The 24,833-nt window shown below is 41.6% G+C and overlaps 2 protein-coding genes across 2 annotated transcripts in view; both read left to right on the top strand.

The window, feature by feature from the left end:
• TMCC3 (transmembrane and coiled-coil domain family 3) overlaps positions 1–24,833 on the top strand; it is a 439,356-nt gene that overhangs the window by 81,097 nt on the left and 333,426 nt on the right. The window lies entirely within an intron of this gene.
• On the top strand, positions 8,803–9,458 carry LOC132372652 (U4/U6.U5 small nuclear ribonucleoprotein 27 kDa protein-like). The gene is given in 2 exon segments (XM_059934745.1): positions 8,803–8,884; positions 8,887–9,458. Coding segments are annotated over 2 exon segments (468 nt in total). The 5' UTR covers positions 8,803–8,824; the 3' UTR covers positions 9,295–9,458.

Genomic DNA, 24,833 nt, shown 5'->3' with positions numbered 1-24,833 from the left:
ATGACTTTTATGGTAGCCCTGCAAGGAGAAGGTTATCAGAGGTGTACCATTTCCTGAGTTTTGGTTCTTTCATAGTTTATTTGGATCTGTGAACTATCCCAGGATCCATCTATTCTAATATATTTTTATTTCTTTAAGCTAAGTAAGGTCACTGACATTTTTTTTTTTTTTTTTTTTTGCTTGCAAACAAAAGAGCTTTAACTAATGTCCAGATTGGTTCCAAAGAATGGGTTGTAGGCAAAAGACCTTCAGGGAAATAAGGAATCTTTGGAACTGGTTATGTTGGGTAGGATGAAAAGGCAGTGCCACCTCCCTCTGTATTCTGGTTGGAAAGCTAGCAGTTGCAGTAATCAGCTTATCAGGCTCTTGTCCTTAATCGCCAGGATCCACGAAGCCCCTGAGGATAAGGCCCTTGGATACTGGTTACCAGCCACCATAGAACAATCTAGCGGTGATGGAAAAAGAATGCAAGGATTTTGGAGTCAGATGGTTGCTTTCAAGGGCGCTGGATAATTTAAGGGAGAGAATGAACCTTAATCCCCAAATCTCGACTCAAGGCATTGTGAAACCCAGGGCAGTGTATGACCTGGCTAACTCCTCAGGTTTCTTATGTGAAAATTAAGGGATAGAGTGGGGAGCTAACTGTTGGTATAGGGATATCTGGAAGGAATTAGAATGTCTTTTGGCTGCGCATTAGTCACCTGGGGCGTTTTTAAAGCTCTAGTGGCCCAAGCTATTAAACCAGCATCTCTGAGGGTGGGATCCAGGCATCAATATTTGTTAAAGCCTACCCTTCTACCCTCCCCACCCCTCAATAATTCCATTGCAGCCAAGGTTCTGAAACCACTGAGCTAAAGAAAAAAACACACCAAACTAGTTCTGAAGAAAAAGAGTTCTGAAACTTTCTCAATCATAAGAAATTAAAGTTTTCCCACAGCCTCACTGCTGAGTATCCCTTAACTTAGGGCTGAATTCAGGTTGAGTTTGGTGCCCTCAGGAGATACTATGTTCAATGTGTTATTTTGGGCAGCTGTCTGCAATTTGCTGATTGACCAGTGTAGCACAGCACCACACACTAAAAGCTGGCCTGTGCTAGACTGAGATTTCGTATGCTCTGTCTACCACTTCACTGACTTTTCTGTCAGGGCCTAAAACATTGCTTTCTAATGCTATTAGGAATAGATGGGCAAGGGAAGCTTGTGAGCAGTTAGAAGTTCTGTCCTGGCTGGAGTTCTTTCTGGGTCGGGTATGCTGGAGGTTCACCTATTAGAAAAAAAAAATGGGTGTGGTTTTCATGGGGAGGGAGAAGGTGGACAGAGGTGGTAATTAGGGAATGGTCTGATCTGCAACAATCTCTGACTATGGTAAAGTTATCGTAGGGCCTCTAGGAATGAAAGCAACAGGCAGCTACCTTAGTTCTTAATCCAATTTTTTTTTTAAAGCCAACTTTGCAGGTCTAGGTTATAGTCACTTGAATCGAGCTAGATCACAGCTTCTCTCTTAATTCTCACACCTGAGTTAATTCTCAGGGCTAGAACCCTTGACTTAAGGGCTGTGTGATATTAATAGATATGTGTACTTAGAAAAAAGAAATATCCAAAGTTTCAGTGGATACTTGTTCCAAATTAGCACCAACTTTGGGGGGACTGAGAAAACCATGGCCTACTGATCAAAATACAGGCTATGGGCAGCAGATTGGACCCCATTTCACTATAAGCCCATGGGAACAACTGAACTCCTTCCCTTTTCCCCACCCCTTGTTTTATTTCTTCAGTTCCTAAGTGTAGATGGTTGGGCACCCTTTGCAGAATCTCAACATTGGCTCCCTGCCCTGAGGAGTAAGTGTTCTTCTGGTAGGAGGCCAAGGGGAAGCCACTGGAGCATTCCTTCCTTACCAAAATAATAAGTGAAAAAGCAGTGTATCTTTGGGGTAATTACAGAGTTAAATACAACCATCAAAGGGTAGAAAGATACAAATGTGGTCATTCCTGTCATCCCCAAATATACAGTGTACTTCCATTTGACCAGTGAGAAAGATTGATAGGTCTTGGAGGATGACAGCAGCCTTTAAGATAAAACTTAATCTTGAGGTGATCTGAATTGTAGATGCTATTCAATGTTCTCTCTCTTAGAGCAACTTGATACAGCATCTGGCATTTGATGTGTTAACTATTGGTCTAACCACTGCATTTCTACCCATTTTGGTTTGTAGAGTCCATCAGCTGTTGTTTGCTTTTACCTGGCAGGGACAGAAATAGCTTGACAAATCTGTCCAATGGATGTCAATTCTAGCCATTTGCTACACGAGGACATTTAATGCCTCACCAAACCATAGGATGTCTCATTAGTCCACTATGTTGATGCAGAGCAGGAAATATCAGATACCCAAATGCCTTGGTAAGACACAAATATGCCAAGGATAGAATCTGAATCTCATAGAAATATAGGGACTTGACTCCTTAGTGAATTTCTCGGGGATTCAATGGTCTAGCACATGTTGAGATAGCCCCTTCAGTGTTAAGGACAAATTGCTATACCTTGCCTGTTGTACAATTAAGAAAGGCACGGTACCCGTGGTGCCCTGGATTTTAGAGACAGCATATAGCATACAGGTGTTCTGCACTTATTTTTTTACCAGGTGACCTAAAAAGTTGGCAGTGCAAAACCAGTCTCTTTAGGTGGCCCAGGCTGTAGTCCAAGAAGCTCTGCTGCTCAGCCCTCTCAAAGTATCTGAAAGATTGGAATACTAAAGTCAGAAACAAGTCTCTCCAGGAGAATCACAATGGAAGCCCACAGGATTTTGGAACACGGCCATACCCCCTTCAGGAAGATTACTATTTTCCTTTTGCGAAACAGCTCCCATTTGCTACTGGTATGTTGGAGACCCTGAGGCATCAGGTGCTATCTAATCCACCTACTCATAAAGTTGCCATTTCCAGTAGCACTCCATTAGATGGGACCAGAGCAGGTCATGAAGGCGCTTTGACTTTGTGTAAGCAGATTTCTCCCCACTCTGTGCCTTTAACTACCCTATTCCCACTCTTTGCCCCTACCAGTCTGTCCCTTTGCCCTTGTGGAGAGTTGTTGGCCAATTAATTGAGAATGGAAAAAGTTAAGCCTGGCTTATAGATGTTGTTGAGCAATATGAACTACCAGCTGGAAGTGTACTATTGTATACCACAGCCCCTATATTCACGGTTATCTTGAAGGACAGCACAGAGCAAATCTCATCAGGCAGGATTTCAAGCAATGCCTTTTTTTTTTTTTTTTTAATTTTTTATTTATTTATTTATTTATTTTAATTTATGGCTGTGTTGGGTCCTCGTTTCTGTGCGAGGGCTCTCACCAGCTGCGGCAAGTGGGGGCCACTCCTCATCGCGGTGCGCGGGCCTCTCACTATCGCAGCCTCTCCTGTCGCGGAGCACAGGCCCCAGACACGCAGGCTCAGCAATCGTGGCTCACGGGCCCAGCCGCTCCGCGGCACGCAGGATCCCCCCAGACCAGGGCCCGAACCCGCGCTCCCTGCATTAGCAGGCAGACTCTCAACCACTGCGCCACCAGGGAAGCCCAGCAATGCCTTTTATCGTGTACTTCGACTTGAAGAAAACATGACCTGAGTCAGGCTCTAAAACAATCACTGGCTATATGGTCAGAGGCTTTAAAAAAGCAACACTGAAAATTGGTGTGAAAGTTTTGGGAAGGGCTTTGCCAATGAACCTTGAGGATGGAACCTAGAATTTAAGAAGATTTAGAATAAAGCATCCAAGTACTTCCAGGGATCACCTCCTTAGCACAAATCCTTGTCTTAGTGTCAGCCTCTGGGGGAACCCCACGTAAAACACGTGTAAGTCCAGCAGCCTTGGTGACAAGTTCATTTCATTGGACTTCTTCCATTTTGGAGGGAGCTATGATCTGTTTCCATGGCAATAGGCAGTTATTCTCAGTGTGGATCCTATCATACCTTGGCCAACACTAACATTCATGGGCTTAGAATGCCTTCTGCTTTGTCATACACAGAAGAGTCCCCCTGGTCAAGAAACGCAGAAAACTTCACAGAAAAGAAGCAATGAACCAATGTCTGTGGGAGCCCCTGCTTGTGTTCCTGACATGCCCCTATTTCTCAGACATCATCTTTCTTGTTTTCTCCCTCTATCACACACCACATGTCAGTCACACCAGCCTTCTTTCTTTTCTTTAAAGAACCAGATTCATTCTCGTGTTGGAGTCTTTGCACTTACTGTTCCTTCAGCCTGGAATAGTAACACCTTTGTGTTACTTCCTCTTTTGTATCACTGATGTCTCACTTTACCAGTATCACCTCCACAGCAAGATGTTCTGTGTCCATCTAATCTAAAGTAGCTCCCTTGAAACTTCCTATTATTTAAAAATTCTATTTATATAAATTTGCTTATTTTATTTTCTTCATAGTATTTATCATTCATTTTTGAGAAAAGACATGAACAAAATTATTCCAGGAAATAATCTGTGTATTCGGCATTTACTGAACACCTACTATCACCTGAAGTAAAACAATATTGATCAGATTTAATATTTTTGCTAGAGGTGAGATGACTGAAATTAAACAGCAGCAGCCCTGAATAGCAAATTCTAAAATTTTAGGAAGTAAAAGCACTTGGGAATAACATTAAAACATGGGAATAATTATAAATAGAGAACTGAAAATGCTTCATTGAGCGATTTTTATAGGAGAAAGAAAAAAGTACAGTAATTGCCATGATGTCGTGCTGTGTTTCCAAAAAGACTGGTGATTATATCAAGGGTTTGTAATCACTTGTGTGATCACTTTGCAAAGACCTCTAGGCCTGCATCCCTGTTTTAAATCATGCTTCCACAGAAAAAACCTTTTTATAACATTCTTCTCAGATATGAGTTAATTTAGCCACTGGTACCAAGGTCCACAAGTATGAAATGCAGTTGCATCATTAGGGCACCGTAATCAAGCCACATTTGTTAGCACTGGCTCCAGGAAAGTAATGTCTGTCTAAGACTTAGGGAAATAATGGAATTACAGAAGTGGACATGTAGTGGTAGATTGTCTAACAAATTCTTTGAGACAGTACTGGCCTTAGAAAAGTTGTTTCCCAGGTTGATGTCTGGTGTTGATCTAGCCCTCCTGTCCCAGGGCAAAGGGGACACACAACCGCTACTATGTTGTGCATTTCAGCTACGTGAATACAGTATGAATGGTGTCCCCTGGAGTTGTGCCACACGTTAGTTCTGGTTTACCCACCAGGATATATGGGGGAGTTAATCCAGTTCCTGGAAAGCATACGTCTGGGCATCTGTTTGTGCTTGCCCAGCGTCCCTTTTCCTTTCTTCTGTTATAGAATCCTGACTTATCTTGAGGACCATCCTTCCCCTGCTTTCAGTCCATATGGGTCAGTGGATATGTACCCACTCTCTAATAATTCTCAGAGTATTGTATCCCACTGGCTTCTGTGACAGGTTCAGGAATGAATAAGTGCCTGAAGACAGACCAGTGAAACTCAACTACAGGACTTTAGTTGGCAACACTGGGAAATAGGATTCCTCATTCTCTAAGACTTGAAGCTTGGAGGATAGATGCCAGATGCGGCTGGGGAGCCCTGCACCAAGGAAGGGAGCCTGAAAGTGAAGTCAATGAAAAGGAAAGTGGAGCCAAGAGAAGGCACAAGACAGATTTATTACAGTGTTTAACACCTGGCTCCAGACGTGCCTGAAGCTGGAATTCACTTAGACTTTTCAGTTACATGAACCACTAAATTTCCCTGGTTTTTTGGGGGGAGTTTTGTTTTTGGTTTTGGTTTTTTCCTGAATCTAGATTGATTTAGGCTTCTTTCACTTGCAACTGAATGTCCTCACGGATATAACATCCTTATGACTTTATTACTTCTCCTCTGTAGTAATGAAATGTGTTATTGGTATGCACCATCTTTCTTATTAGATGTAGCCCTGATTAGGAATTTTTGATTCATAAATATGGGTATTTTATAGGCCAGTAGTGTTTGTTAGGATTTAGTACTATAAACTAATAAAAAACTTTATTTTAAAACTTAAAGTTTGTGTTGAAGTGGATGGCCACATTCCATGAAGTGTCTGCATGTGCATTTGAGGATATATCCAGGTCTTTAAAATTCATGTATGTTATGGTTCTACTGGATGATTCTGGTTAGAAAGGTCTACAGATCTGACTTCATGTAGCCTGGACTTGGAACTTTAAACCACAATAAAATTGCTAAAAAGTGGACAGTCATTGTTATATCAATAAATAAGGCTAACATCAACCCCAAGATTTTAAGGGATTTATGATACTCCTTTCAAAGCGATAGAAAGAGGATGAAAAAAATATGTGACAGAAAAATCTGTGTCCTAATTTGAAATTTACATATTAAGTTATCATGAAAAAATATTTCATTTATGAAAAGCAATTTTTTGCAAATAGGATCCATAAATTTTTAATGTTAAGAGTTTTATCTAAATCACTAGAGACATTAACTCTAACTTGAGCTAGGTGGAAAAAACAAAAACTTACTCATGGAAGAAGCAGTTGACCATACAAAAGCCATCCACATAAAATATGTACCTCTCACAAACATCATCAAATCTAATAGAGCCAAATCCGATTGCTAAGAGAGGATGCCCACAGGAGACAGATTTGCTCAACAGAATCTGGGAGGCACCTATAGTTTGAAAAAGCACAAACAACAGTAAAACATAATTTCGTGCTGGAAAAATGAATAAAACAATTCACCCTATTATTTTCATAATATAAACTACAAGAAACAAAACTCAGTAAAATTCTGTTAGGACATGTAAGTTCAAAAAGGATTGAGAATTGGGATCGACTACTAACAGGCCTGGGACTTTTTCGGGAAGGGAGGGGGAATGATGGAATGAGATAGTGTTCTAGAATGAGATAGTGATGGTGTTTGCACAACATTGTAAATGTACTGAAAACTACTGAATTATACACTTTAAAATGGTTTATAAGGTGAATTTTATGCTATTTGACTGTTACCTCAATTTTTTAAAAACTCAATTCTAATGGGTTATTGACAGTAATCCTGTGTCCTCAGCATAAAAGAAAGTGACATTCACCCCACTACAGATTCTCTTAAAAACTACCTTGTCCCTGGGCAAGCACCATATGATTATTCCACCTTTTTGCAATTGGGCTTAATATAGATCAAGCTGAGTCTCTTTCTACAAATTCCATTACCTGAAGGTAAGTGCAGTGTGGCTTGAGGGTGGATGAGGTTTGGAGTAAAGGTCTGGTGGGCAGTTGGGGGGTGGAAAGGAAGAGGGGGGAGGAAAAGGAGGATAGGGATGCCAAGTTTTTGAGCATTATGAGACCACACAAAAGTTGGTTAGCAAATAGAAGAGGCTGGAAGGCTGATCTGACCAGGATGTCCTGAGATTGGATTTTGATACCTCTGGCTTGGGTAGAATCTCAGAAAAATCTACTGGGGCTTTGTCCTAAAATATAGAGATACTTTGACAAACACCTCTTTTTTTTCCCTTAATTTTACTGAATCATAGTTGATTTACAATGTTGTGTTAATTTCTACTGTATGGCAAAGTGACTCAGTTATACATAGATGTATTCTTTTTCATATTCTTTTCTATTATGGTTTATCACAAGATCTTGACTATAGTTTCCTGTGCTATTCCATAGGACCTTGTTGTTTATTTATCCTATATATACTAGTTTGCATCTATTAATCCCCAACTCCCAATCCTTCCCTCCCCCACCCTCCCCGTTGGCGACCACAAGTCTGTTCTCTATTGACAAACGTCTCTTTGTTTTGGATTGTGGACGTCTCTGTAGCCTCAGATGACTTCCCTTGCTGAGGCAGGGCTTTACCAGCAAGTCCCAAACAAGGCTGCTGCATTTGGAGGTAGCTTCACCTCCAGGCTGACCTGAATTTTTCAGTTTGAGAATTGCGATGGACATTAATATTTGTCATATAGCTGTGCTCGCCCAAGCTCCCTTACAGTCCCCACACCCTAAATTAAAACCCCCCTTAACTAGTTTCCCATCGGGGAAGAAGAGCTAAGATCTTATTCTCACATTTTCTTTCATGGTCTTTTGGGGCACAGTCGTTCCCTGACTTTTGACTGAGTAACGGCTTCCTTGCCTTCTTTTCTTGTTGATCAGTGTTTTCTCGTATCAAGTTTGATGTTGAGATTTCTCTTAGGGTCCTAGAATTAGCAACTGTCTCATTTTGCACACCACAAATGTGTCTACTCTGGTTTTTGGAGAACATTTTGAAATCTTAGAAATTAACTCTTTTGCCCAACTATAAGACACAATTATACAATTTATGATTCAAGAATTGTTTCAGACACTCAATTGTTAGGCTCCTATTTTATTAACAAGTATCCCACACAGTTTTGTTCTTCTTCCAGCACTGCTGAATCAGGAAGCAGCCTGGTACATTGGAGAGATAATTGACTCTAGTGTTGACCTTTAGCCAACTAACTTTAGCTTTGGGCAACTAACAGCTTCTAGGACCTCAGTTTCCTCATCTGTAACAGGGATAATCAAACCCGCCTAACAGAGTTGTCAGCTAAAGCAACTGACACATGGTAGCCATTAGTATTATTATCATCCTACCTTAATTATCTTGGTAGAACCATAGGCAAAAGATCCAAAACCTAACAAAAATTTTTACATAGTAATAATTTAGTTTACTGATTTACAGCTCTCGAAAGCATGATCAATTTTAGGCCTTTTTACTATTACTCATTTTAAATAAATAGAATTATAAATATTAACTAGACAGTCATTTCCGGGGCGGCGTGAGGTTGGGGAGGACTCCGAATGGGTCGCAGCCGCAGCCGGTCCCCGCGGAGGGAGCGTAGGTGGTCCCGGTCCACCTCCCGAGAGAGAGAGAACGCAGGCGCCGAGAAAGGTCCCGGTCCCGAGAGCGAAATCGGAGAAGAAGCCGCTCTCGATCCCCGCACAGAAGACGTTCCAGGTCCCCAAGACGACATAGATCCACATCTCCTTCCCCTTCTCGACTAAAAGAAAGAAGAGATGAGGAGAAGAAAGAAACAAAAGAAACGAAGAGCAAAGAACGTCAGATAACTGAGGAAGACTTGGAGGGCAAAACAGAGGAAGAAATAGAAATGATGAAGTTAATGGGATTTGCCTCCTTTGACTCCACAAAAGGGAAAAAGGTGGATGGCTCTGTAAATGCCTATGCCATAAATGTGTCTCAGAAGAGGAAGTATAGGCAGTACATGAATCGAAAAGGTGGATTCAACAGACCTTTGGATTTTATTGCATGAGAATTGAAATATTGAAGAATGATTTTTTTCCCCTCATCTTGATCAGAACAGTGGATTTTGTATTTTGTATTTAATATGCATCAAAAACAGGATCACAGTCCCTCCTCCTTGTAAAGTAAGAAAGTTTTATTTATGATGTGTGTAGTTCACTTACCCTGCCTCAAAAAAAGGTTAAATATTACATTTTCTCCTTTAGGAAATTTCATTTGGGGCAATCGTCAACCCCATTTTTTTGTCCTTATTCCTATGGAAACTGTGTATGTCTTCTTCTTGGATGTTCTTTATGACTTTTTAAAACACATAAGAGTAATTTGGAAGTAAGTTTCTCAAATAAAGCAATATTTCTAAAATAAATAAATAAATAAATATATAAATATTAACTAGTTCAACTAATACTAAACGTCAATACTGATCACTGTACAAGAATGAGAGATACTTTTTAAAGTTTTTTTATGTAACATTCCTTTAAATTTTAATAAAAACTCAATTTTGAATTTTTTTTCATTTTTTCTTTAAGGAATTCCTTTATTTTTATTATTTATTTATTTATTTATTTATAGCTGTGTTGGGTCTTCGTTTCTGTGCAAGGGCTTTCTCTAGTTGCGGTAAGCGGGGGCCACTCTTCATCGCGGTGCGCGGGCCTCTCACCATCACGGCCTCTCTTGTTGCAGAGCACAGGCTCCAGACGCGCAGGCTCAGTAGTTGTGGCTCACGGGCCCAGTTGCTCCGCGGCATGTGAGATCTTCCCAGACCAGGGCTCGAACCCGCGTCCCCCGCATTGGCAGGCAGACTCTCAACCACTGCGCCACCAGGGAAGCCCTTGAATTATTTTACTGATTAAAAAATCCCTAATAAATGTAACTATTCTCTTTGGAAACAAAGTTCAAAATGTAGCTATTATATTAGATTTTATCTTTATCATACCTTCCTTTTATTTATGGGAAAAGTGGGATTTGATATTTTCAGAGATGTACAGCTGAAGTCCCACTTCCTGTGGTGGCTAATTATAAATGATTTAGGAAGGTTAAACCGAATCCATAGTACATCCCAGACAGCTGTGGATCCTGTAATGTTTTGCCTTTGCCAAGACAACTTAGACAAGCTAAGGATACTAGCGGGTTATGAAAATCACTCTCATCGCCAGTTCAATAAATGTGGTGGACATGTGTTATTGTCTGCTCGGTGCCAGTTGTTTCTCTTTTGGAGAATATAGCATCCCCTTTCTTTGAGGGACTTCTTCCCATCCCAGCCCTGCTAACCAGAGTATCCTACCTCCTGTCCTTACACCGGGGGTGAGCACGTGGCCCAGGCCTGACCAGTGCTAGCACCATCGTCCTGGCCCCAGCTAGTAGCCCACGAGAAGGCATGCAGCCCAGCCTAGGGTAACAAATCCTTCCCTGGGGTTTTTTCTAAGTGAAGCTAGTAAGTTCTCTTTCCTCCTGGGGCCACAAAACTATACAGAGCTCCAGGGTTGTTACCAGACATGATTTAGCCTCAGAGAAAAGCCCAAGGAAATAAAGAACCCATAAAAGCAGAAAGAGAAAGAGTCCCAGGCGTGTTAGTCCCTGGTTTCTAGCTCCTCTGATCAGAGCTGCTGTAATTCCTAGATTCCTTCTTTGATTCCATTACTTACTCCTTCCCCCAAATCCCCTTTTTGCTTGTGAAGTTCAAGCTGAATTTCTTGTGTTGACAGTAAAAAGTACCCCCGACAAATGCAATAGAACATTAGTATTCTTCAGCTGGTACTTGGTTAACAATCAGTGCTTTCCAAATTTACGAATAGAGTAGCATTTGAGAGTCGTTTTTATTCTTCTGAGGTAGGATTATTAGTGTCTTATTTAATACTATGTGGTTTTATAGGAATAAATGTCATTGTAATTAGATCAAAGAGATTTATTTGACAGCCTTCTATGACCTTCAGTTTTTGACAGATGAACTGGTTTTCTCTGGCGAAGGCTGTCATGCCAAACCTGCGCTTCGACTGAGCATTGTGATTTGGGGTCACTTTTATGAGGCCTCCTTTAGCCTAACTCAGCTCTTGCTCTTGCTTCATCTGTGCAGTGTCCTAACATTAGATCAGCTTACAATTGCCAGTTCTGGTCTGACAGTCAGTACCTAATCCATGTTACTTCTGACTGTGTTTCAGTGGATCTTTTGCTTCTACTCATGGAGCTTATATCACGTAATATTGATCTCTTTTCAGCTGTTGCTAGGAAACACCATCAGCATCCATTCTTCCTTTAGAATTACAGTCAACTCAAGCTCTTCCTGACTTAAAGAAGAGTATTGCAAATGTAGAGGCAATGTCAGAAGATTCCCATTCAATTTTGTGAAGGGTCATCAGGCTTATGGTTGAGGACTGGGAGAGGTTAAGTAATAGCTATGCAAGTCAAACGTCTGTTAGGGTGTTCCTGCTCCTTTAGATCTAGATAAAATTGACTTAAATTCTCACCCCTCCTTTTACATTTGAAGAAAGTCCGATAGTCTATCCAAGGATTTGGGGAAGGGTGGAGTTTATGTTCTTGCAGATTAACCTCTGGCCTCAGATTCCCATTTCTTTCTTTCTGTTTTTAATTGAAGTATAGTTGATTTACAGTGTTGTGTTAATTTCTGCTGTACAGCAAAGTGATTCAGTTATACATATATATATATATATATATATTCTTTTTCATATTTTTTTCCATTATGGTTTATCACAAGATATTGAATATAGCTCCCTGTGCTATACACTAGGACCTTATTGTTTATCCATCGTATATATAATAGTTTGCATCTGCTAACCCCAAACTTCCAGTCCTTCCCATTTCTGTTGAATTAGTTCATTCAGTAGAATATACAGTCCTATACATGCTGTCCATTTGTATCCTACATCAACACACCCATAGAACTTATCCCCTTCTCATATTTCCTTTAAAAGTTACTCATGATAGATATTTTAGTGCCTAACAGACTTTAAAGATTTGGGGTGACAGATGGTCTTACGTTTCAGAAAGATTATCAATGTCAAAATTAATATCAGATATTCGTAAATGTCCTTCTGCACTCTGCTATGTTGCTTGCTTCTCCTCTCTTCCCTTCTCTTTCCTGTCATTTCCTGCTCTAAGATGGGGAAAAAAAATAGGAAACTGAGTTCTTCTCATTTTAAAATACAGAACAATTCAGCTCTTATCTATCCTATGCCCAGCTCTCTTTGCATATCTAAGGACTGCTTTGTCATTACAGTGTAGAAGGGCCCAGGTTGTCAAAGAGTGGGGATGTGGCTCATTGTGTCTTACACAACATTTATGGGGCTCACTGTGCTCCAGGCTCTTTTCATGTATTATCTCTTTTGATTCTCACAACCACGTTGTGAGGTAGGTACTGTTCTTGTCCATCTTACAAATGAGGAAACAGGCATAGAAAGATAAACGGCTCTGCCCAGGGATCCTCAGCTAGTTAACCTTGAATTCAAGTTCCAGTGTATTCTAGCAACTGTTAGAAAGAAACCCAAGCCAAGTGATTCAAACATGATGACCTTATGGAGCTGCCCACAGCGCTGGACTGCTCACCTCTGAACTTCTTTCAGGTGAGACAGAACTAAGGCTTTACCATCAGCCGTATTATTTCTCATCTGTGTTACTAGCAGCTGAACAGATCTCCTAACCAAGACAGACTTATTTTGGGGCTAAAAATATAGAACGTGTGACCCATGTTTAAAAATTGGGAGATTACACATAATAATCTAGATTTCTGCTTTCTCTTGAAAAACAAACCTATCAACACTGGGCCTGTATTACCCTTGGCAACAATCCACTGCATCTCAGCAACTTGTAGATAACATGTTTATGTTACTTGCAGGCTTTTGAGTTTCTTTCACCTCCATTTTTGTCACTTCGTGTTCCCCAAGTCTAGCAGGCCAGTGAGCAGAAAGAGGGAGGGGTACTGTGAGACTGAGATGGACCTTGATGTGTCCACCTTCTTCCTACCTGGGAATAGCTCTGTGATGGGACCTTTGTGTTTCTAGACGCTGGAGGTTGTTGAGAGGGAGTTTGCATCTTTGCTCAGGACTAAAGAGAAGGGGAGGGATTTCAACCTGGAGCGTGGTGACTGCAGCAATGCTAGCTGCATAGGGTGGCAGTACTAGAGAACGAGTCTGAAGCAGTGGACAGCGCCAGAAACCTTGGTGTGAGTGTGAAGGTCAAGGAGCCCCTAAGATTCAGAGTGATGGCAAGACCAAATGTGGCCCCGCCTCGGGAGGCTGGCGGGATCTAGAGATTATGGGAAGAGAAAGTCCACTTGGGGCCCAGAGTGGGAGGTGATGGACCCCCTACTAGAGTTTGAGAATCTGTACTCTTGAGATGCCTCTCCTGGGAGCAAGAAAACTCCATCTCCAGACCTAGAAGCACTAAAATGTCCCATGTGGCTGGGACTGGGACTATTCGCCTGAAATTGGATCTCACTTAGATGTTAATGAAATCGAAGTGAGGGAACAGAGCGTTGGCCTTGGGATTCCCCAGAGTTTCCTTTACTGCTCTAATTGGTGCCGTGTTTATTCATTCACTCATTTATATATGCATGCATGCATTTCTTCCCCTACCTCATGCCACAGAGGACTTCTGGCTGCTTACGAGAAGAATATCACACTTTTAAAGAGTAAAATATAAGTACAATTAAAGAGTTACAGATGTAGTGGGTATAATTTTTTAGTTCAAAATATCTTTGCTGTATTTTTATTGCAAAAGCCATAAATAAACATTATAGAAAATTTAGAGAATATAAACAAGAAAAAAAAGATTTAAAAAGAATATTCATGATCCATCACCTAGAGAAAACCACTGGAAACACCATAAAGTATATCTTCTCATTCTTTCTGTGCCAAAATATGATGTTTTAATATTTTTGAAAATAAAAGGTATGGTTATAACCTCCATGTTGTTTTCTAACCTGCTTTTTTACCAAATCATATATTTTGAACCTCATTTAAAGTTAATACATTTCTACCTACAGCATCATTTTAAGTGTTATGAATAGAATTCCATTGTAGGGATATAACATAATTTATGTAAACAGTCACCTCGTTACCAGTCAAGACTTTGAAAACTGTTGCTATATTCTGACGTAGTGGCTGGAGAATTCTGTTTCAGATAAATACATTGGCTCTCTCAGCCTCATGGACCCTTGGCATGAACCAAAGAGAAAAAAAAAGATCTATTGAACAATCATCATGCTACTGAATCTATCTCACTGTTCTCTTCTAGGCACAAAGGAATGACTGTTCTCATTCTCTAGCTTCCATGTTACATACCTTGTTAGAGTTTCTAACTGGGCTGCTCTACCATTATTAATTATATGTCTTTTTTAACTTGGGAAATACTTCAGTGACTTAATAGTGAATGAATAGTGATCCATCTTCCTTCACCACAATGAACATGCAGAATGTTAATACAGTGCTAGGTTTCAGGGAGAAACCATCTTTGTAAATAAATAAAGCAAGAACTTAACAGAACATTAACTCCCTCTTTGAGGTGTGCCCCCTGAGTCCTTCTAAGAACGTGGGGTTAAGTGTGTATACATATATATATATATATATATATATATATATATATATATATCAAGATCCATCTTCGGAGATTATTCATGTGAGTTGTTATTCTGTGTCTCATTTCATTTGATGGAGCAGCTGCTAGCCAGCTGAGCATGGCTACAATCATACCTTCTCTTCCAGTCATCAGCTTTTTTTTTTTTTTTTTTTTAAAGCAAAAGTCACTTCCAGAAGAGAGATTTTTGCTCTTTATCTATTTATCTATTTTGCTATTTTTGCCTTTATCTTTGATTTTATTCTAAATACATTCCTCCTTTCTCTGTAAGTGTGATACGAGGAGACCTGCTGTTGGCTGTCCAGCCTCTATTCCCCTTCCTTCATGATGACAATAACCTACTTACTTTAGGAAACCATCTCTTGCACCTTCTCAGCCATGCAGAACTGATGTGAGGGGCTCCACAGCCACCTCTGATTACAACCTGATTTCTCTCTCCCTAGACACAGTGATTGGTTCAAAGACAGTCACAGGACTTAAGCAAGTCTAATCAGTGGTCCTTTGATAGGGATTCTGGGGCACAGAGTCCTTTCTCTTCTGTTTGATGTTAATGAGGAAGCATGTCACCTTTCCCCCAGGAGCTACTGGTAGACATCTGGCAACAATGAGAAGAGCCAGCCTTAGGATGAAGAGAGTAGAGACGGGAAGAAATAGAATCCTTTGAGTTGCTGGATCAAATCTCGCCCAAAATCCATTCTACATTTGTCCCTTTCAAATACATGAGCTAATAAATTATTTTTCTTTCTAAGCCAATTTGGGGAAGTTTTTCTAATGCTTATACCTGAAAGATACCTACCATAACTGATGCCATTTGTAAAGAAACTGCAGCAAACTTACAGCTTTCTTTCCATTGATGGCCTTCTTCTTATTTACAAATTCTTCTTCTTCTGTAACCCATGGGTTTTCTGCCCATTGAACCCACAATCTGCTTCTCATTACTGCCTTTCTGCACCTTTCCTCTTTTCCATGCATCCTAAATATCCAAACTCCCTTTCTTTTCAAAGCTGCCATCCCCTTCTCCAGCCCTGGGAGATTTTCTGTTTCCAGGAGTGACAAAGAAATAGGACACAATCCCTCAGTTTCCTTCTTCTTTCCTTTTCTAGAAGGCAAGCACTTGGGATGGTCAGACCTCAGGAATTTGTTGCTGCGCACTTTGGGGAAATATCCAGGGTAGCAAAATTACAAACACAGGGTTTTTGCAGGGTTGTAGAAAGCACTTGCTGTTATGGTCTTTCGGCTGTAGGACCTAGTTCCTGGCTGGTTCCAAAGCGTCACCCTCATATGGCATTGGAAAGTTGGCCTAAAGTGCTTAGCCCAGGAAATTCAAGTTGGTGCCTTTGGTAGGTCTGGGGACATTCTGAGTTGCAATCTAAACTTGCTTCCTCATTTTTGTGGCAGGTATGGATTCTTAGGTCTTTTCATTTTTTAAATTTTTATTTATTTATTTTTAAAATTTATTATTTATTTATTTATTTATGGCTGTGTTGGGTCCTCGTTGCTGTGCGCGGGCTTTCTCTAGCTGTGGCGAGCGGGGGCTACTCTTCGTTGTGGTGTGTGGGCTTCTCATTGCGGTGGCTTGTCTTGTTGCGGAGCATGGGCTCTAGGCGTGCGGGCTTCAGTAGTTGTGGCACGCGGGCTCAGTAGTTGTGGCTCATGGGCTCTAGAGCGCAGGCTCAGAAGTTGTGGTACATGGGGCTTAGTGACTCTGCAGCATGTGGGATCCTCCCGGACCAGGGCTCAAACCCATGTCCCCTGCATTGTCAGGCGGATTCTTAACCACTGCACCACCAGGGAAGTCCCTTAGGTCTTTTTAGAGGAGGAAAGAACTCACCTGGTCCCCAGAAATTATTTCTGTGGGCTTTTGGCCACACTGCACCTACTTTATGGATGCCTCACCTGCCCTTCAAGAAGAGCTCTCCAACTCCAGTCCTTGTAAATCCTACCTAGTGTAGGTAACACCTATTGTTTATTCCTCAGCATTAAGTCTCTTCCTTCATGGTAGGAGTACCCCAATTCCTTAGGGGAGCCACCTCTCCCCGACTCTTAGTCATGAGGTTTAGGTGGGAATGCCCTTCGCTCCACAGGTGGGCTCTGATTAACTGAAACCAATCAGCAAAGCCCACATCTGACTACAGTGATTGGTTCAGGATGGGCACATGACCCCATTAAGGCCATAGAGACATGAGGAAGTATTTGCTAAGTTCTTCATCCAGACTTCAGCCTGGCTAGTGTCATCTCCTGCAACTTCCTAGATGCCCCCTTGGCTTCAGCCCCTGAAGTCCTTTCTTTTTTTCTTGCCCAGATCTTTCTGTTCTACCCAACTTGCCCCTAGTGCTTTTTCAAGATACTAATGCAGGGACTTCCCTAGCGGTCCAGTCGTTAAGACTCCTCCCTTCCACTGCAAGGGACACAGGTTCGATCCCAGGTCGGGGAACTAAGATCCCACATGCTGCGCAGCACAGCCAAAAAATTGAAAAAAAAAAAAAAAGATACTAATGCAGATTCTATTCTAACCAACGTTTGGTTCCTTTACCTCTTGTTCTAAACCAGGGATAGCAAGAAGATTTTATCTTGCCGGTCAACTATGATCAATAAGTATTAGGACTGAGATCTGTGCTAAGAAAGATTCTGAGGTTGCCTCTGGCTTCAGCAGGAAAGTGTGCAGTGATCACTTAGTGATGTCTGCCATGGGCATGGGATGGAGAGACCATGTACCTTATGTTTTTCCTATCAGTGTTCTAAGTCGAGGTCTGAGCCTAGCTCCTCTAGCAGTCATAGCCTTTCAGATGCCTCTCTGCAGCTCCTGGCTGAGTGTATCTTTTCCTGGTTGACTTACGGGAGCACCCAGTAACCTTCTGCTTGTCTAAGGAACGCATTGTGTTCACAGTCCTCTTGCAGATCTGAAATGATTGACGTACCCTCAGACAAGTGATTTGCTTGGCCCCCTTCCTGGCTTATGTTATTTGCTGCTTCTATCTGCTCAAGTTTCTGGTGGCTCATTCACGTGTCCCAGTGGTGTTCCTCCCTCCTTCCCCAGCTACAAAGGTCATTTTAGGATTATAATTTACTATATCAAAATCGCTTAAACACGAATAGACATGATTTCTACCAAGAGAATAGGTGGACTGTTGATCACACACCAGTCCCCATCCGTGACTAATAAAGTTTCATCCTTTTTATAGACATGGCTGAGCCAAGCTTTATTCATGATTCTTTCCTCAAAACCACAGCAACATCTTTGGCACTCTAGAAATTCTGGTCCCTGAACAAAATCCATTTGTACCAGAGTTTGAGCTCTACAAATGTAATATATTTATCCTGTTTTTAACAGGAGAGCTTTCTGTATCCTGTGTGGTGTGTAATCAGTGCCAACTTTCAGTTGATGTCGCAGCTCAGAGACAGATCCATCTGAGATCCCACTCACCTTTGTCAGCAGGTTCTTACCAGTGAGTGGAATCATGATGTGGGCTGTGTGTGGTATTTGCAGAGGGGTGTCTAGTCTGTGAGCCCCTCACCTAGTGGTCTGAGCTGAGGAAGTACAAAGGAAACTGAAGTGTCCTGTGAGGATTGGAGGATCCCCATCTCAAGATCCTTAATTTATTCACACCTGCAGAGTCCCTTTTACAATGTTAGGTAACGGGTTCCAGGGATTGAGACATGACATCTTTTGGGGGGTCACTAATCAGGCTACTGTAGACCTATAGCTATAGGGGGACCTGCTACTGCAGAAAAGGATCTGCTCAAAACAAATGAGCTTGGCATGTCATTTGCTTGTCTCGCATTGTACCTACTGGAAATATGATAAAACTGCATACAGCCCACACAATCTATGAGAATTTTGGAACATAAGTCACGGTTCTCCCTGTGGTAGGCCTTTGCAGTTTTGCCACCCAGGATCTATGTCTCCCTGTCAATATAGCCAGACTGTCTGGGTTCATCTCCTCCTCTGCCACTTACTGGCTGTGTGACCTTGGAGGATGTACTTAAACTCTCTGTGCCTTGAGTTCCTTGTATATAAAATAAAATGATAATTGTACCTCTAGCATATGGTTGTTATGAGAATTAAATGAGTTAATGTGTATAAAGTGTTTCAAAAACTGCCCCGCACATAGTGTATGTATGAGCTGTTGTCCCTATTACCCCAACTTTCCTCTGGGGAAATTGACCCCCCCCTTCCTTCAGCATATGTGTTTCGGAGACAGCTGACTCCATCTTTACGTCTGCTTTCGGTCTGACATCTCACCTAAGGCCTCTCTGAATCCAGATTTGCTGGTTCCATCTCTCCAGAAAGAGAACTTCTTGGCCAGGGACAGAGGGTGGATCTGGGGTAACAACTGACTTGCTCCTGATTAACTCGCTCTATTTAGTAAATGAAAGCTCTCCATTCTTTAACCTTAGGTGATTCATATTATGAAAGAAAATAGCCTCATAATATATCAGTTCAGAATTACTTTGTGAGAGTTCTGTTCTGGCCTAAAAGTGATAGGGGTAGGGGGAGTATTTCTGATCCACCTCTCCCTTTCTGCTGAGTCCCACTTTCCAGTACTACAGTCTCCAGAATTGTTGGATCTCTAGTCTGCTGCCATCATCTCTCATTCTTTTTGTCCTTGTGGATTTTTCCTATTTTATTCTTTTTTAGTCATGTTATTGGGATTGTAGAAGGGAGAAGTGATAATAAGCCTGTGTTCAACCCACTTTAACCATAAAGTCTCTGAGGAATCAAAAAACCTTTGCTGGAAAATGAACAGGCGGCCTTGCGCTGGCCAGTCCATCTTTTACAAGTCCCTGAACTACACCAACTTACGTAGAAATTACATCCGCAAATCCCAGTAACTATTCTTGAAGAGATGTGAGCACTCAGACACCTATTACGCTTCAGGGTGACATGTCTTCCTTCTAAAAGAAATCATAAATTACATACTAAGAATTAATCCCTGTTCTTTGTTCAATGAGACGAAGAGTCATGGCTCTGCAGCCTGTAGGCTCACAAATGAAACCACCTCGCTTTGGTTCCTACGACCTTCCACCCACACCCCTGCTTTGTCTACTTTGGGATTGCCCTTGGGGCTCCCAAACGGATACCAGCTCTTTGTCAGGATTGCAGGCGTGTTCTGGTGGGCTTTTTTTTTTTTTTTTTCTTTTTAAATTGTCTTTCTTTGTTCTCTACCGTGTGAGAGGTTGTGGAGTCACAGCTAAACAGTCATCTGCCCCTCATCCACCTCACTCTCTTATCATCAGCTGCCACCATGACTACAGAACAAAGACAAGGAGAAGCAAGGATGTAATTCAGTCATCTGAAAATGGCGTTTGGGAAATGCCAGTTACTGACTCACTTACCTTGAAATAATACATCTTGACATCTTGGGGGTCAGGATGAGCTGCCCATTCAGATAATTTTCTATAAATTTCTCCAGACAGAGGCCCCAAGCCCCTCTTGCTTCACCTCTCCACACCCAAACAACTCACGTAATAAATTATGATGCCGGAGAAGAGCCAGGTTTTGTGGAAACCAAAGCTTATACAATTTAGAGGGAGGTGGGCTCCTTCTTTAGGAAAAAGAATGCAAAATTGTAAACAATGAAGTCGAATATTTACATAAAATGGGAAAAGAAATTACAGCCAGTCACAAAATTTAAAAAGCTGACAGGGACTTCCTTGGTGGTCCAGTGGTAAAGACTCCGCACTTCCACTGCAGGAGGCATGGGTTCGATCCCTGGTTGGGAAACTTAAGATCCCGTAGGCCGCGCAGCATGGCCAAAAAATAAATAAATAAAATACAAATAAAAAGCTGACAAATACTACAAAAATCTAGAAAAATAATATCTTCATTATTTGATGGCTTGACACATCTAATATCCTCTCTATTGTTTGGTGACATACCTCTATACACTTCTTATGACAATGATTTTGTATTATCATTTTCTACCAAAAGGTTACTCAGTCTTTCCTCTAGCGTGATTGAATAAATTTTTTTTATTGATATGTTAGAAAAGGTTTTTCAACCTCAAAACTTGTTACTGGTAAATCATGTAATTTTTTTAAATTGTTGTCAAATTTGGGAAATCCTACATCAGCTTTCTTTCATATATAAGCTGTAAGATTTTATGCATATTTCAAGTTTTCTTGCACAGGGACTAATCTTCAATACTTTTTGAATTAATGACCCTCATTAACCAGTTTGTCATTGATAGCCCCATTGTTCTGGTGGATTATGATGTCAGTATTTTATGCTAGATCAAGAAGAAACAGATATCAAACAATATAGAAGCTTATTCTTTACTTCTATTCAAAACTTATCTCTTCCTCTTTATGAATTGCTACTTTGGATATAATTTGAAAAAAAAAATTGCTTATTTATGACTCCCCTTCTCTTCCCATTCCTACCTAGCTCCCTTCTGCACCCTGCAGGGCCTCTCACATATGTGGACACTCCAGTCCATACAACCAAGCTTTGTCCATAGCCTCCAGCAAACTGCTGTGCCTTGGCCACTTCTTGGGCCTAGGGGTGTGCATTCCTATAGCATGGTCCACTCTTGGAAGTCTGGACTCAGGGGAGAGGCCCATGTAGATCCTGGGAGCGGGCTCAGGACCATTTGGACAGGGAATTTTGTAGTCCTGGGTACTCAAATTATGGGAAGAAGGGGAGGGTGTAAATTCCCGGTGGGCACAGCCCCTGGACCCTGCAGACTTCTCATCTAGAGGGGAGGGGTGCAGCAGGAGGAGAGCCACAGTGAGGCTCTCTGATGTGTAAGGCCCAGGGCAGGAGCTCCTGTTGCTCAGGTCCAAAGGCAGTGCTGATACCATCTCAACTTTCCTTTAACCAGATCTCCAAAGTGCCCACACCCACTCCAGTTCCACCCAACACGAGGGGAAATGTGATGCAAATTTTACTAAAACATGAGACCCCATTGAACACATTACTAGAGCCCTTCTGGCACCTTGGAGGGGGCCCATGCAAACGAGGGATTTCTTTGGTTTCACAGTAAATTGCCTCTGTATAATATGTAGCAATTATCTGGGGATCTGGCACATTGAATGGACACCAGTCTCAAAGTTGTACCTCGAATTTAAATTTTTGTCCTCATTCAGTGCTAAAGTTTTAAGGGAATCCCTGCACTGATTCTGCACCCTTAGAACCATTCCTTGCCTTTCCCTTGCTCTGCTCTGTATCTCAGAAGGCCAATGCCAGTCCGCAGGAGATTGAGGGGATAAGAAAGAAGCCAGGGTATTTCTCCCTCTCCCTCTCTGCCTGAGGCCTCTTCTCCATGTCTCTAACTCTCACTGGATGGACCTCTTGCTTCATGGTTCCAGCTTTTCCTGGGTGACCCTGTACCTAAGTTCCAGTAACACCACCTCCTCCTTTTGTCCTTCCAGCTGAGTGGTTCTCACCCAGGGACGTTTCTGCCTACTCCCCACCCCCTCTACTCAAGGGACATTTAGCAATGTCTGGAAACATTTTTGGTTGTTACAGCTTAGGTGAGCGGGGGGTGCTACTGGCATCTAGTGGCTGAAGGCCAGACATAAAGACTAAACATCCTATGATGCCCAGGACAACCCCTCACACCAAAGGATCAGCTGGCACAAAATACCAATAGTCCCAAGATTGAGAAACCTGCTCTAGCCTAAAGGCAGTAGTGGCTCCTTCCATTGCTCATCTCAGGTTTGCCTCATTGTTCTGTTTGGTGCTTAGGTCTTCTGTTACGTGTCACCAATCCCCTGTATTAAATTCCTTCTGTTTAAACACTTAAAGTGGCTTCTGTTTTCTTGGTTAAATTGACTAATGCCTCCCCAGAGTATCAGCTCAGCTTCTCTACTTTTCTCTTCTCTACTCAACTAAGTCAATGATAATTTCTCTGCCACCTCCCCATCTGTATTAATCAGGGTTCTCCAGAGAAACAGAACCAATAAGATATATGGATATATATAGATATATATCTCAAGAGATTTATTATAGGAATTGGTTCATATGGTTATGGAGGCCTAGAAGTCCCCTGATTTGCTGTCTGCAAGCTGGAGATCCAAGGAAGCCGGTGGTGTAATTCAGGCTGAGTTCAAAGGTCCAAGAATCAGGAGCATCAATATCTGAGGGCAGGAGGAGATGGACATCCCAGCTTAAACAAAGAGCACATTTGCCCTTCCTTTTCCTTTTTGTTCTATTCATGCTCTCAACGGATTGGGTGATGCCCACCTGCTCTGGTGAGGGTGATCTTCTTTACTCAGTCTCCCAATTCAAATGCTAATCCCTTCTGAAAGCACCCACACAGACATATCCAGAAATAATGTTTTACCAGCTATTTGGGCATTTCTTATCCCAGTCAAGTTGACATATAAAATTAACCATCACACTATCTCACTGTTTCACTCCAGAACTTTATCGTTTTCATAGAGTATTTTTTAATTAATAGACTATATTATTTTATTATGAAGCTCACCCAGAGTTATAAAATGAGCAGAAGAAAATGCATAACTTTCTTTTACTAAATAAAAATAGAGCACTCTAATTAATATAATCCAATATCCATCCTTCAGAATATATTATTTTTAAAATGCATTTGGTTAATTTAATATTACTATAAATACAAAGTGTAGATTAATTTAAACCTGATTAAAGTGAGGTCTTTGGGGATTCTTCTTAATTCCCTGTTAGGCAAAATTGAGGAGAGTGCTATTTTTCTTCCTGTATTTTAAAAATTTTCAGCATAACGAGTTGAGTTCAACTTATAGAGTGCCAAAGTGACGAAAAAAATACATTTTGGGCTTCCTCTATGTCAGGGGATATATTGGTTTCCTAGTGTTGCCAAAACAATGCACCAAAACCTGCATGGATTAAAATGACAAATTTATTTTCTCAATTCTGGAGGCCAGAAGTCCAAAATCAAAGTGCTAGTAGGGCCATGCTCCCTCTGAAGGTGCTGGGGAAGGAGCAATTCCAGGCCTCTCTCCTAGCTTCTGGTGGCCTCAGGCATTCCTTGGCTTGTAGACGCATCACTCCGATCCTCTGTCTTTACGTGGTGCTCTCCCTGCATCTTCACATGGTCTTCCCTCTGTGTACGTCTGTGTCCATGTCCAAATTTTACCTTTTTATAAGGATACCAGTTATACTGGACTAGGGCCCACCCAACTGAACTCGTTTTAACTTGATTGCCTCTGTAAAGACCCTATTTCCAATTAAGGTCCCATTCTGAGGTACTGAGAGTTAAGACTCCAACATACCTTTTTTTTTGGGGGGGGGGCACTATTCAACCGATGACAGGAGTGTTCATGTTTTTGTACCTTTTTTAATGATTTTTTGAGTGAGGGGAACTTGTATATGCATTCAGGCTCAAAAGATATATTTTAACTTTGCTTTTTTTAAAGAGTAGTTAAAACTTCTGTTTGTCTTTAGGGAACTTACTCAGCAAATACCTAGTAGGCACCTACTGTCCATTAGGTATTGTGCTGAGTATATAGATGACCAAAACAAAGTCCCAACTGTAAAGGATCTCACTCATAGTCTAGTAGGTGCCATGAATAGGAAAACAATTCTAATGCAATCTGAGAAGTGCTGTATTAGAGATCTAAGGAGGGGATTTGTGGCTCAAACAGCACTGTATGGAGATGGAATCAGGGCTGGGTCAGGGGTGCGGCATCCGCCAGGAGCAAAGGAAGGGTAGTGCAGGTCTGAGAAACTGTGGGCAGAGACCTGGAGAGCAGGGGCTGCTCAGAGAGGCAGGACCATCTGTGGTCACTGCTCACAGGAAGCACGGGCAAAGGAGTGGGGAGCGGATGAGAGCAGGTAGAGGCCGTGCTAGGAAGGAGTGGGCCAATGTACCTTGCTAAGGACCTGGTGATGAGCAGCTGAATTTTGTAATCAAGGGAGTAACATCAGATTCGTTTTAGAAAGATGAGTTTGAGAGTACCACCGTCAGGGGTGGATTTCTGTTTGTTTACTTGTTTCCAAATTTAAAGTTCATTTCCTTGTCC

Source organism: Balaenoptera ricei, chromosome 10, assembly GCF_028023285.1.
Source record: "Balaenoptera ricei isolate mBalRic1 chromosome 10, mBalRic1.hap2, whole genome shotgun sequence".
In the NCBI taxonomy this organism is placed as follows: Eukaryota; Metazoa; Chordata; class Mammalia; order Artiodactyla; family Balaenopteridae; genus Balaenoptera; species Balaenoptera ricei.
Note: the sequence above shows the minus strand (reverse complement) of the source record. Positions and strands in the feature narration are given on the sequence as shown.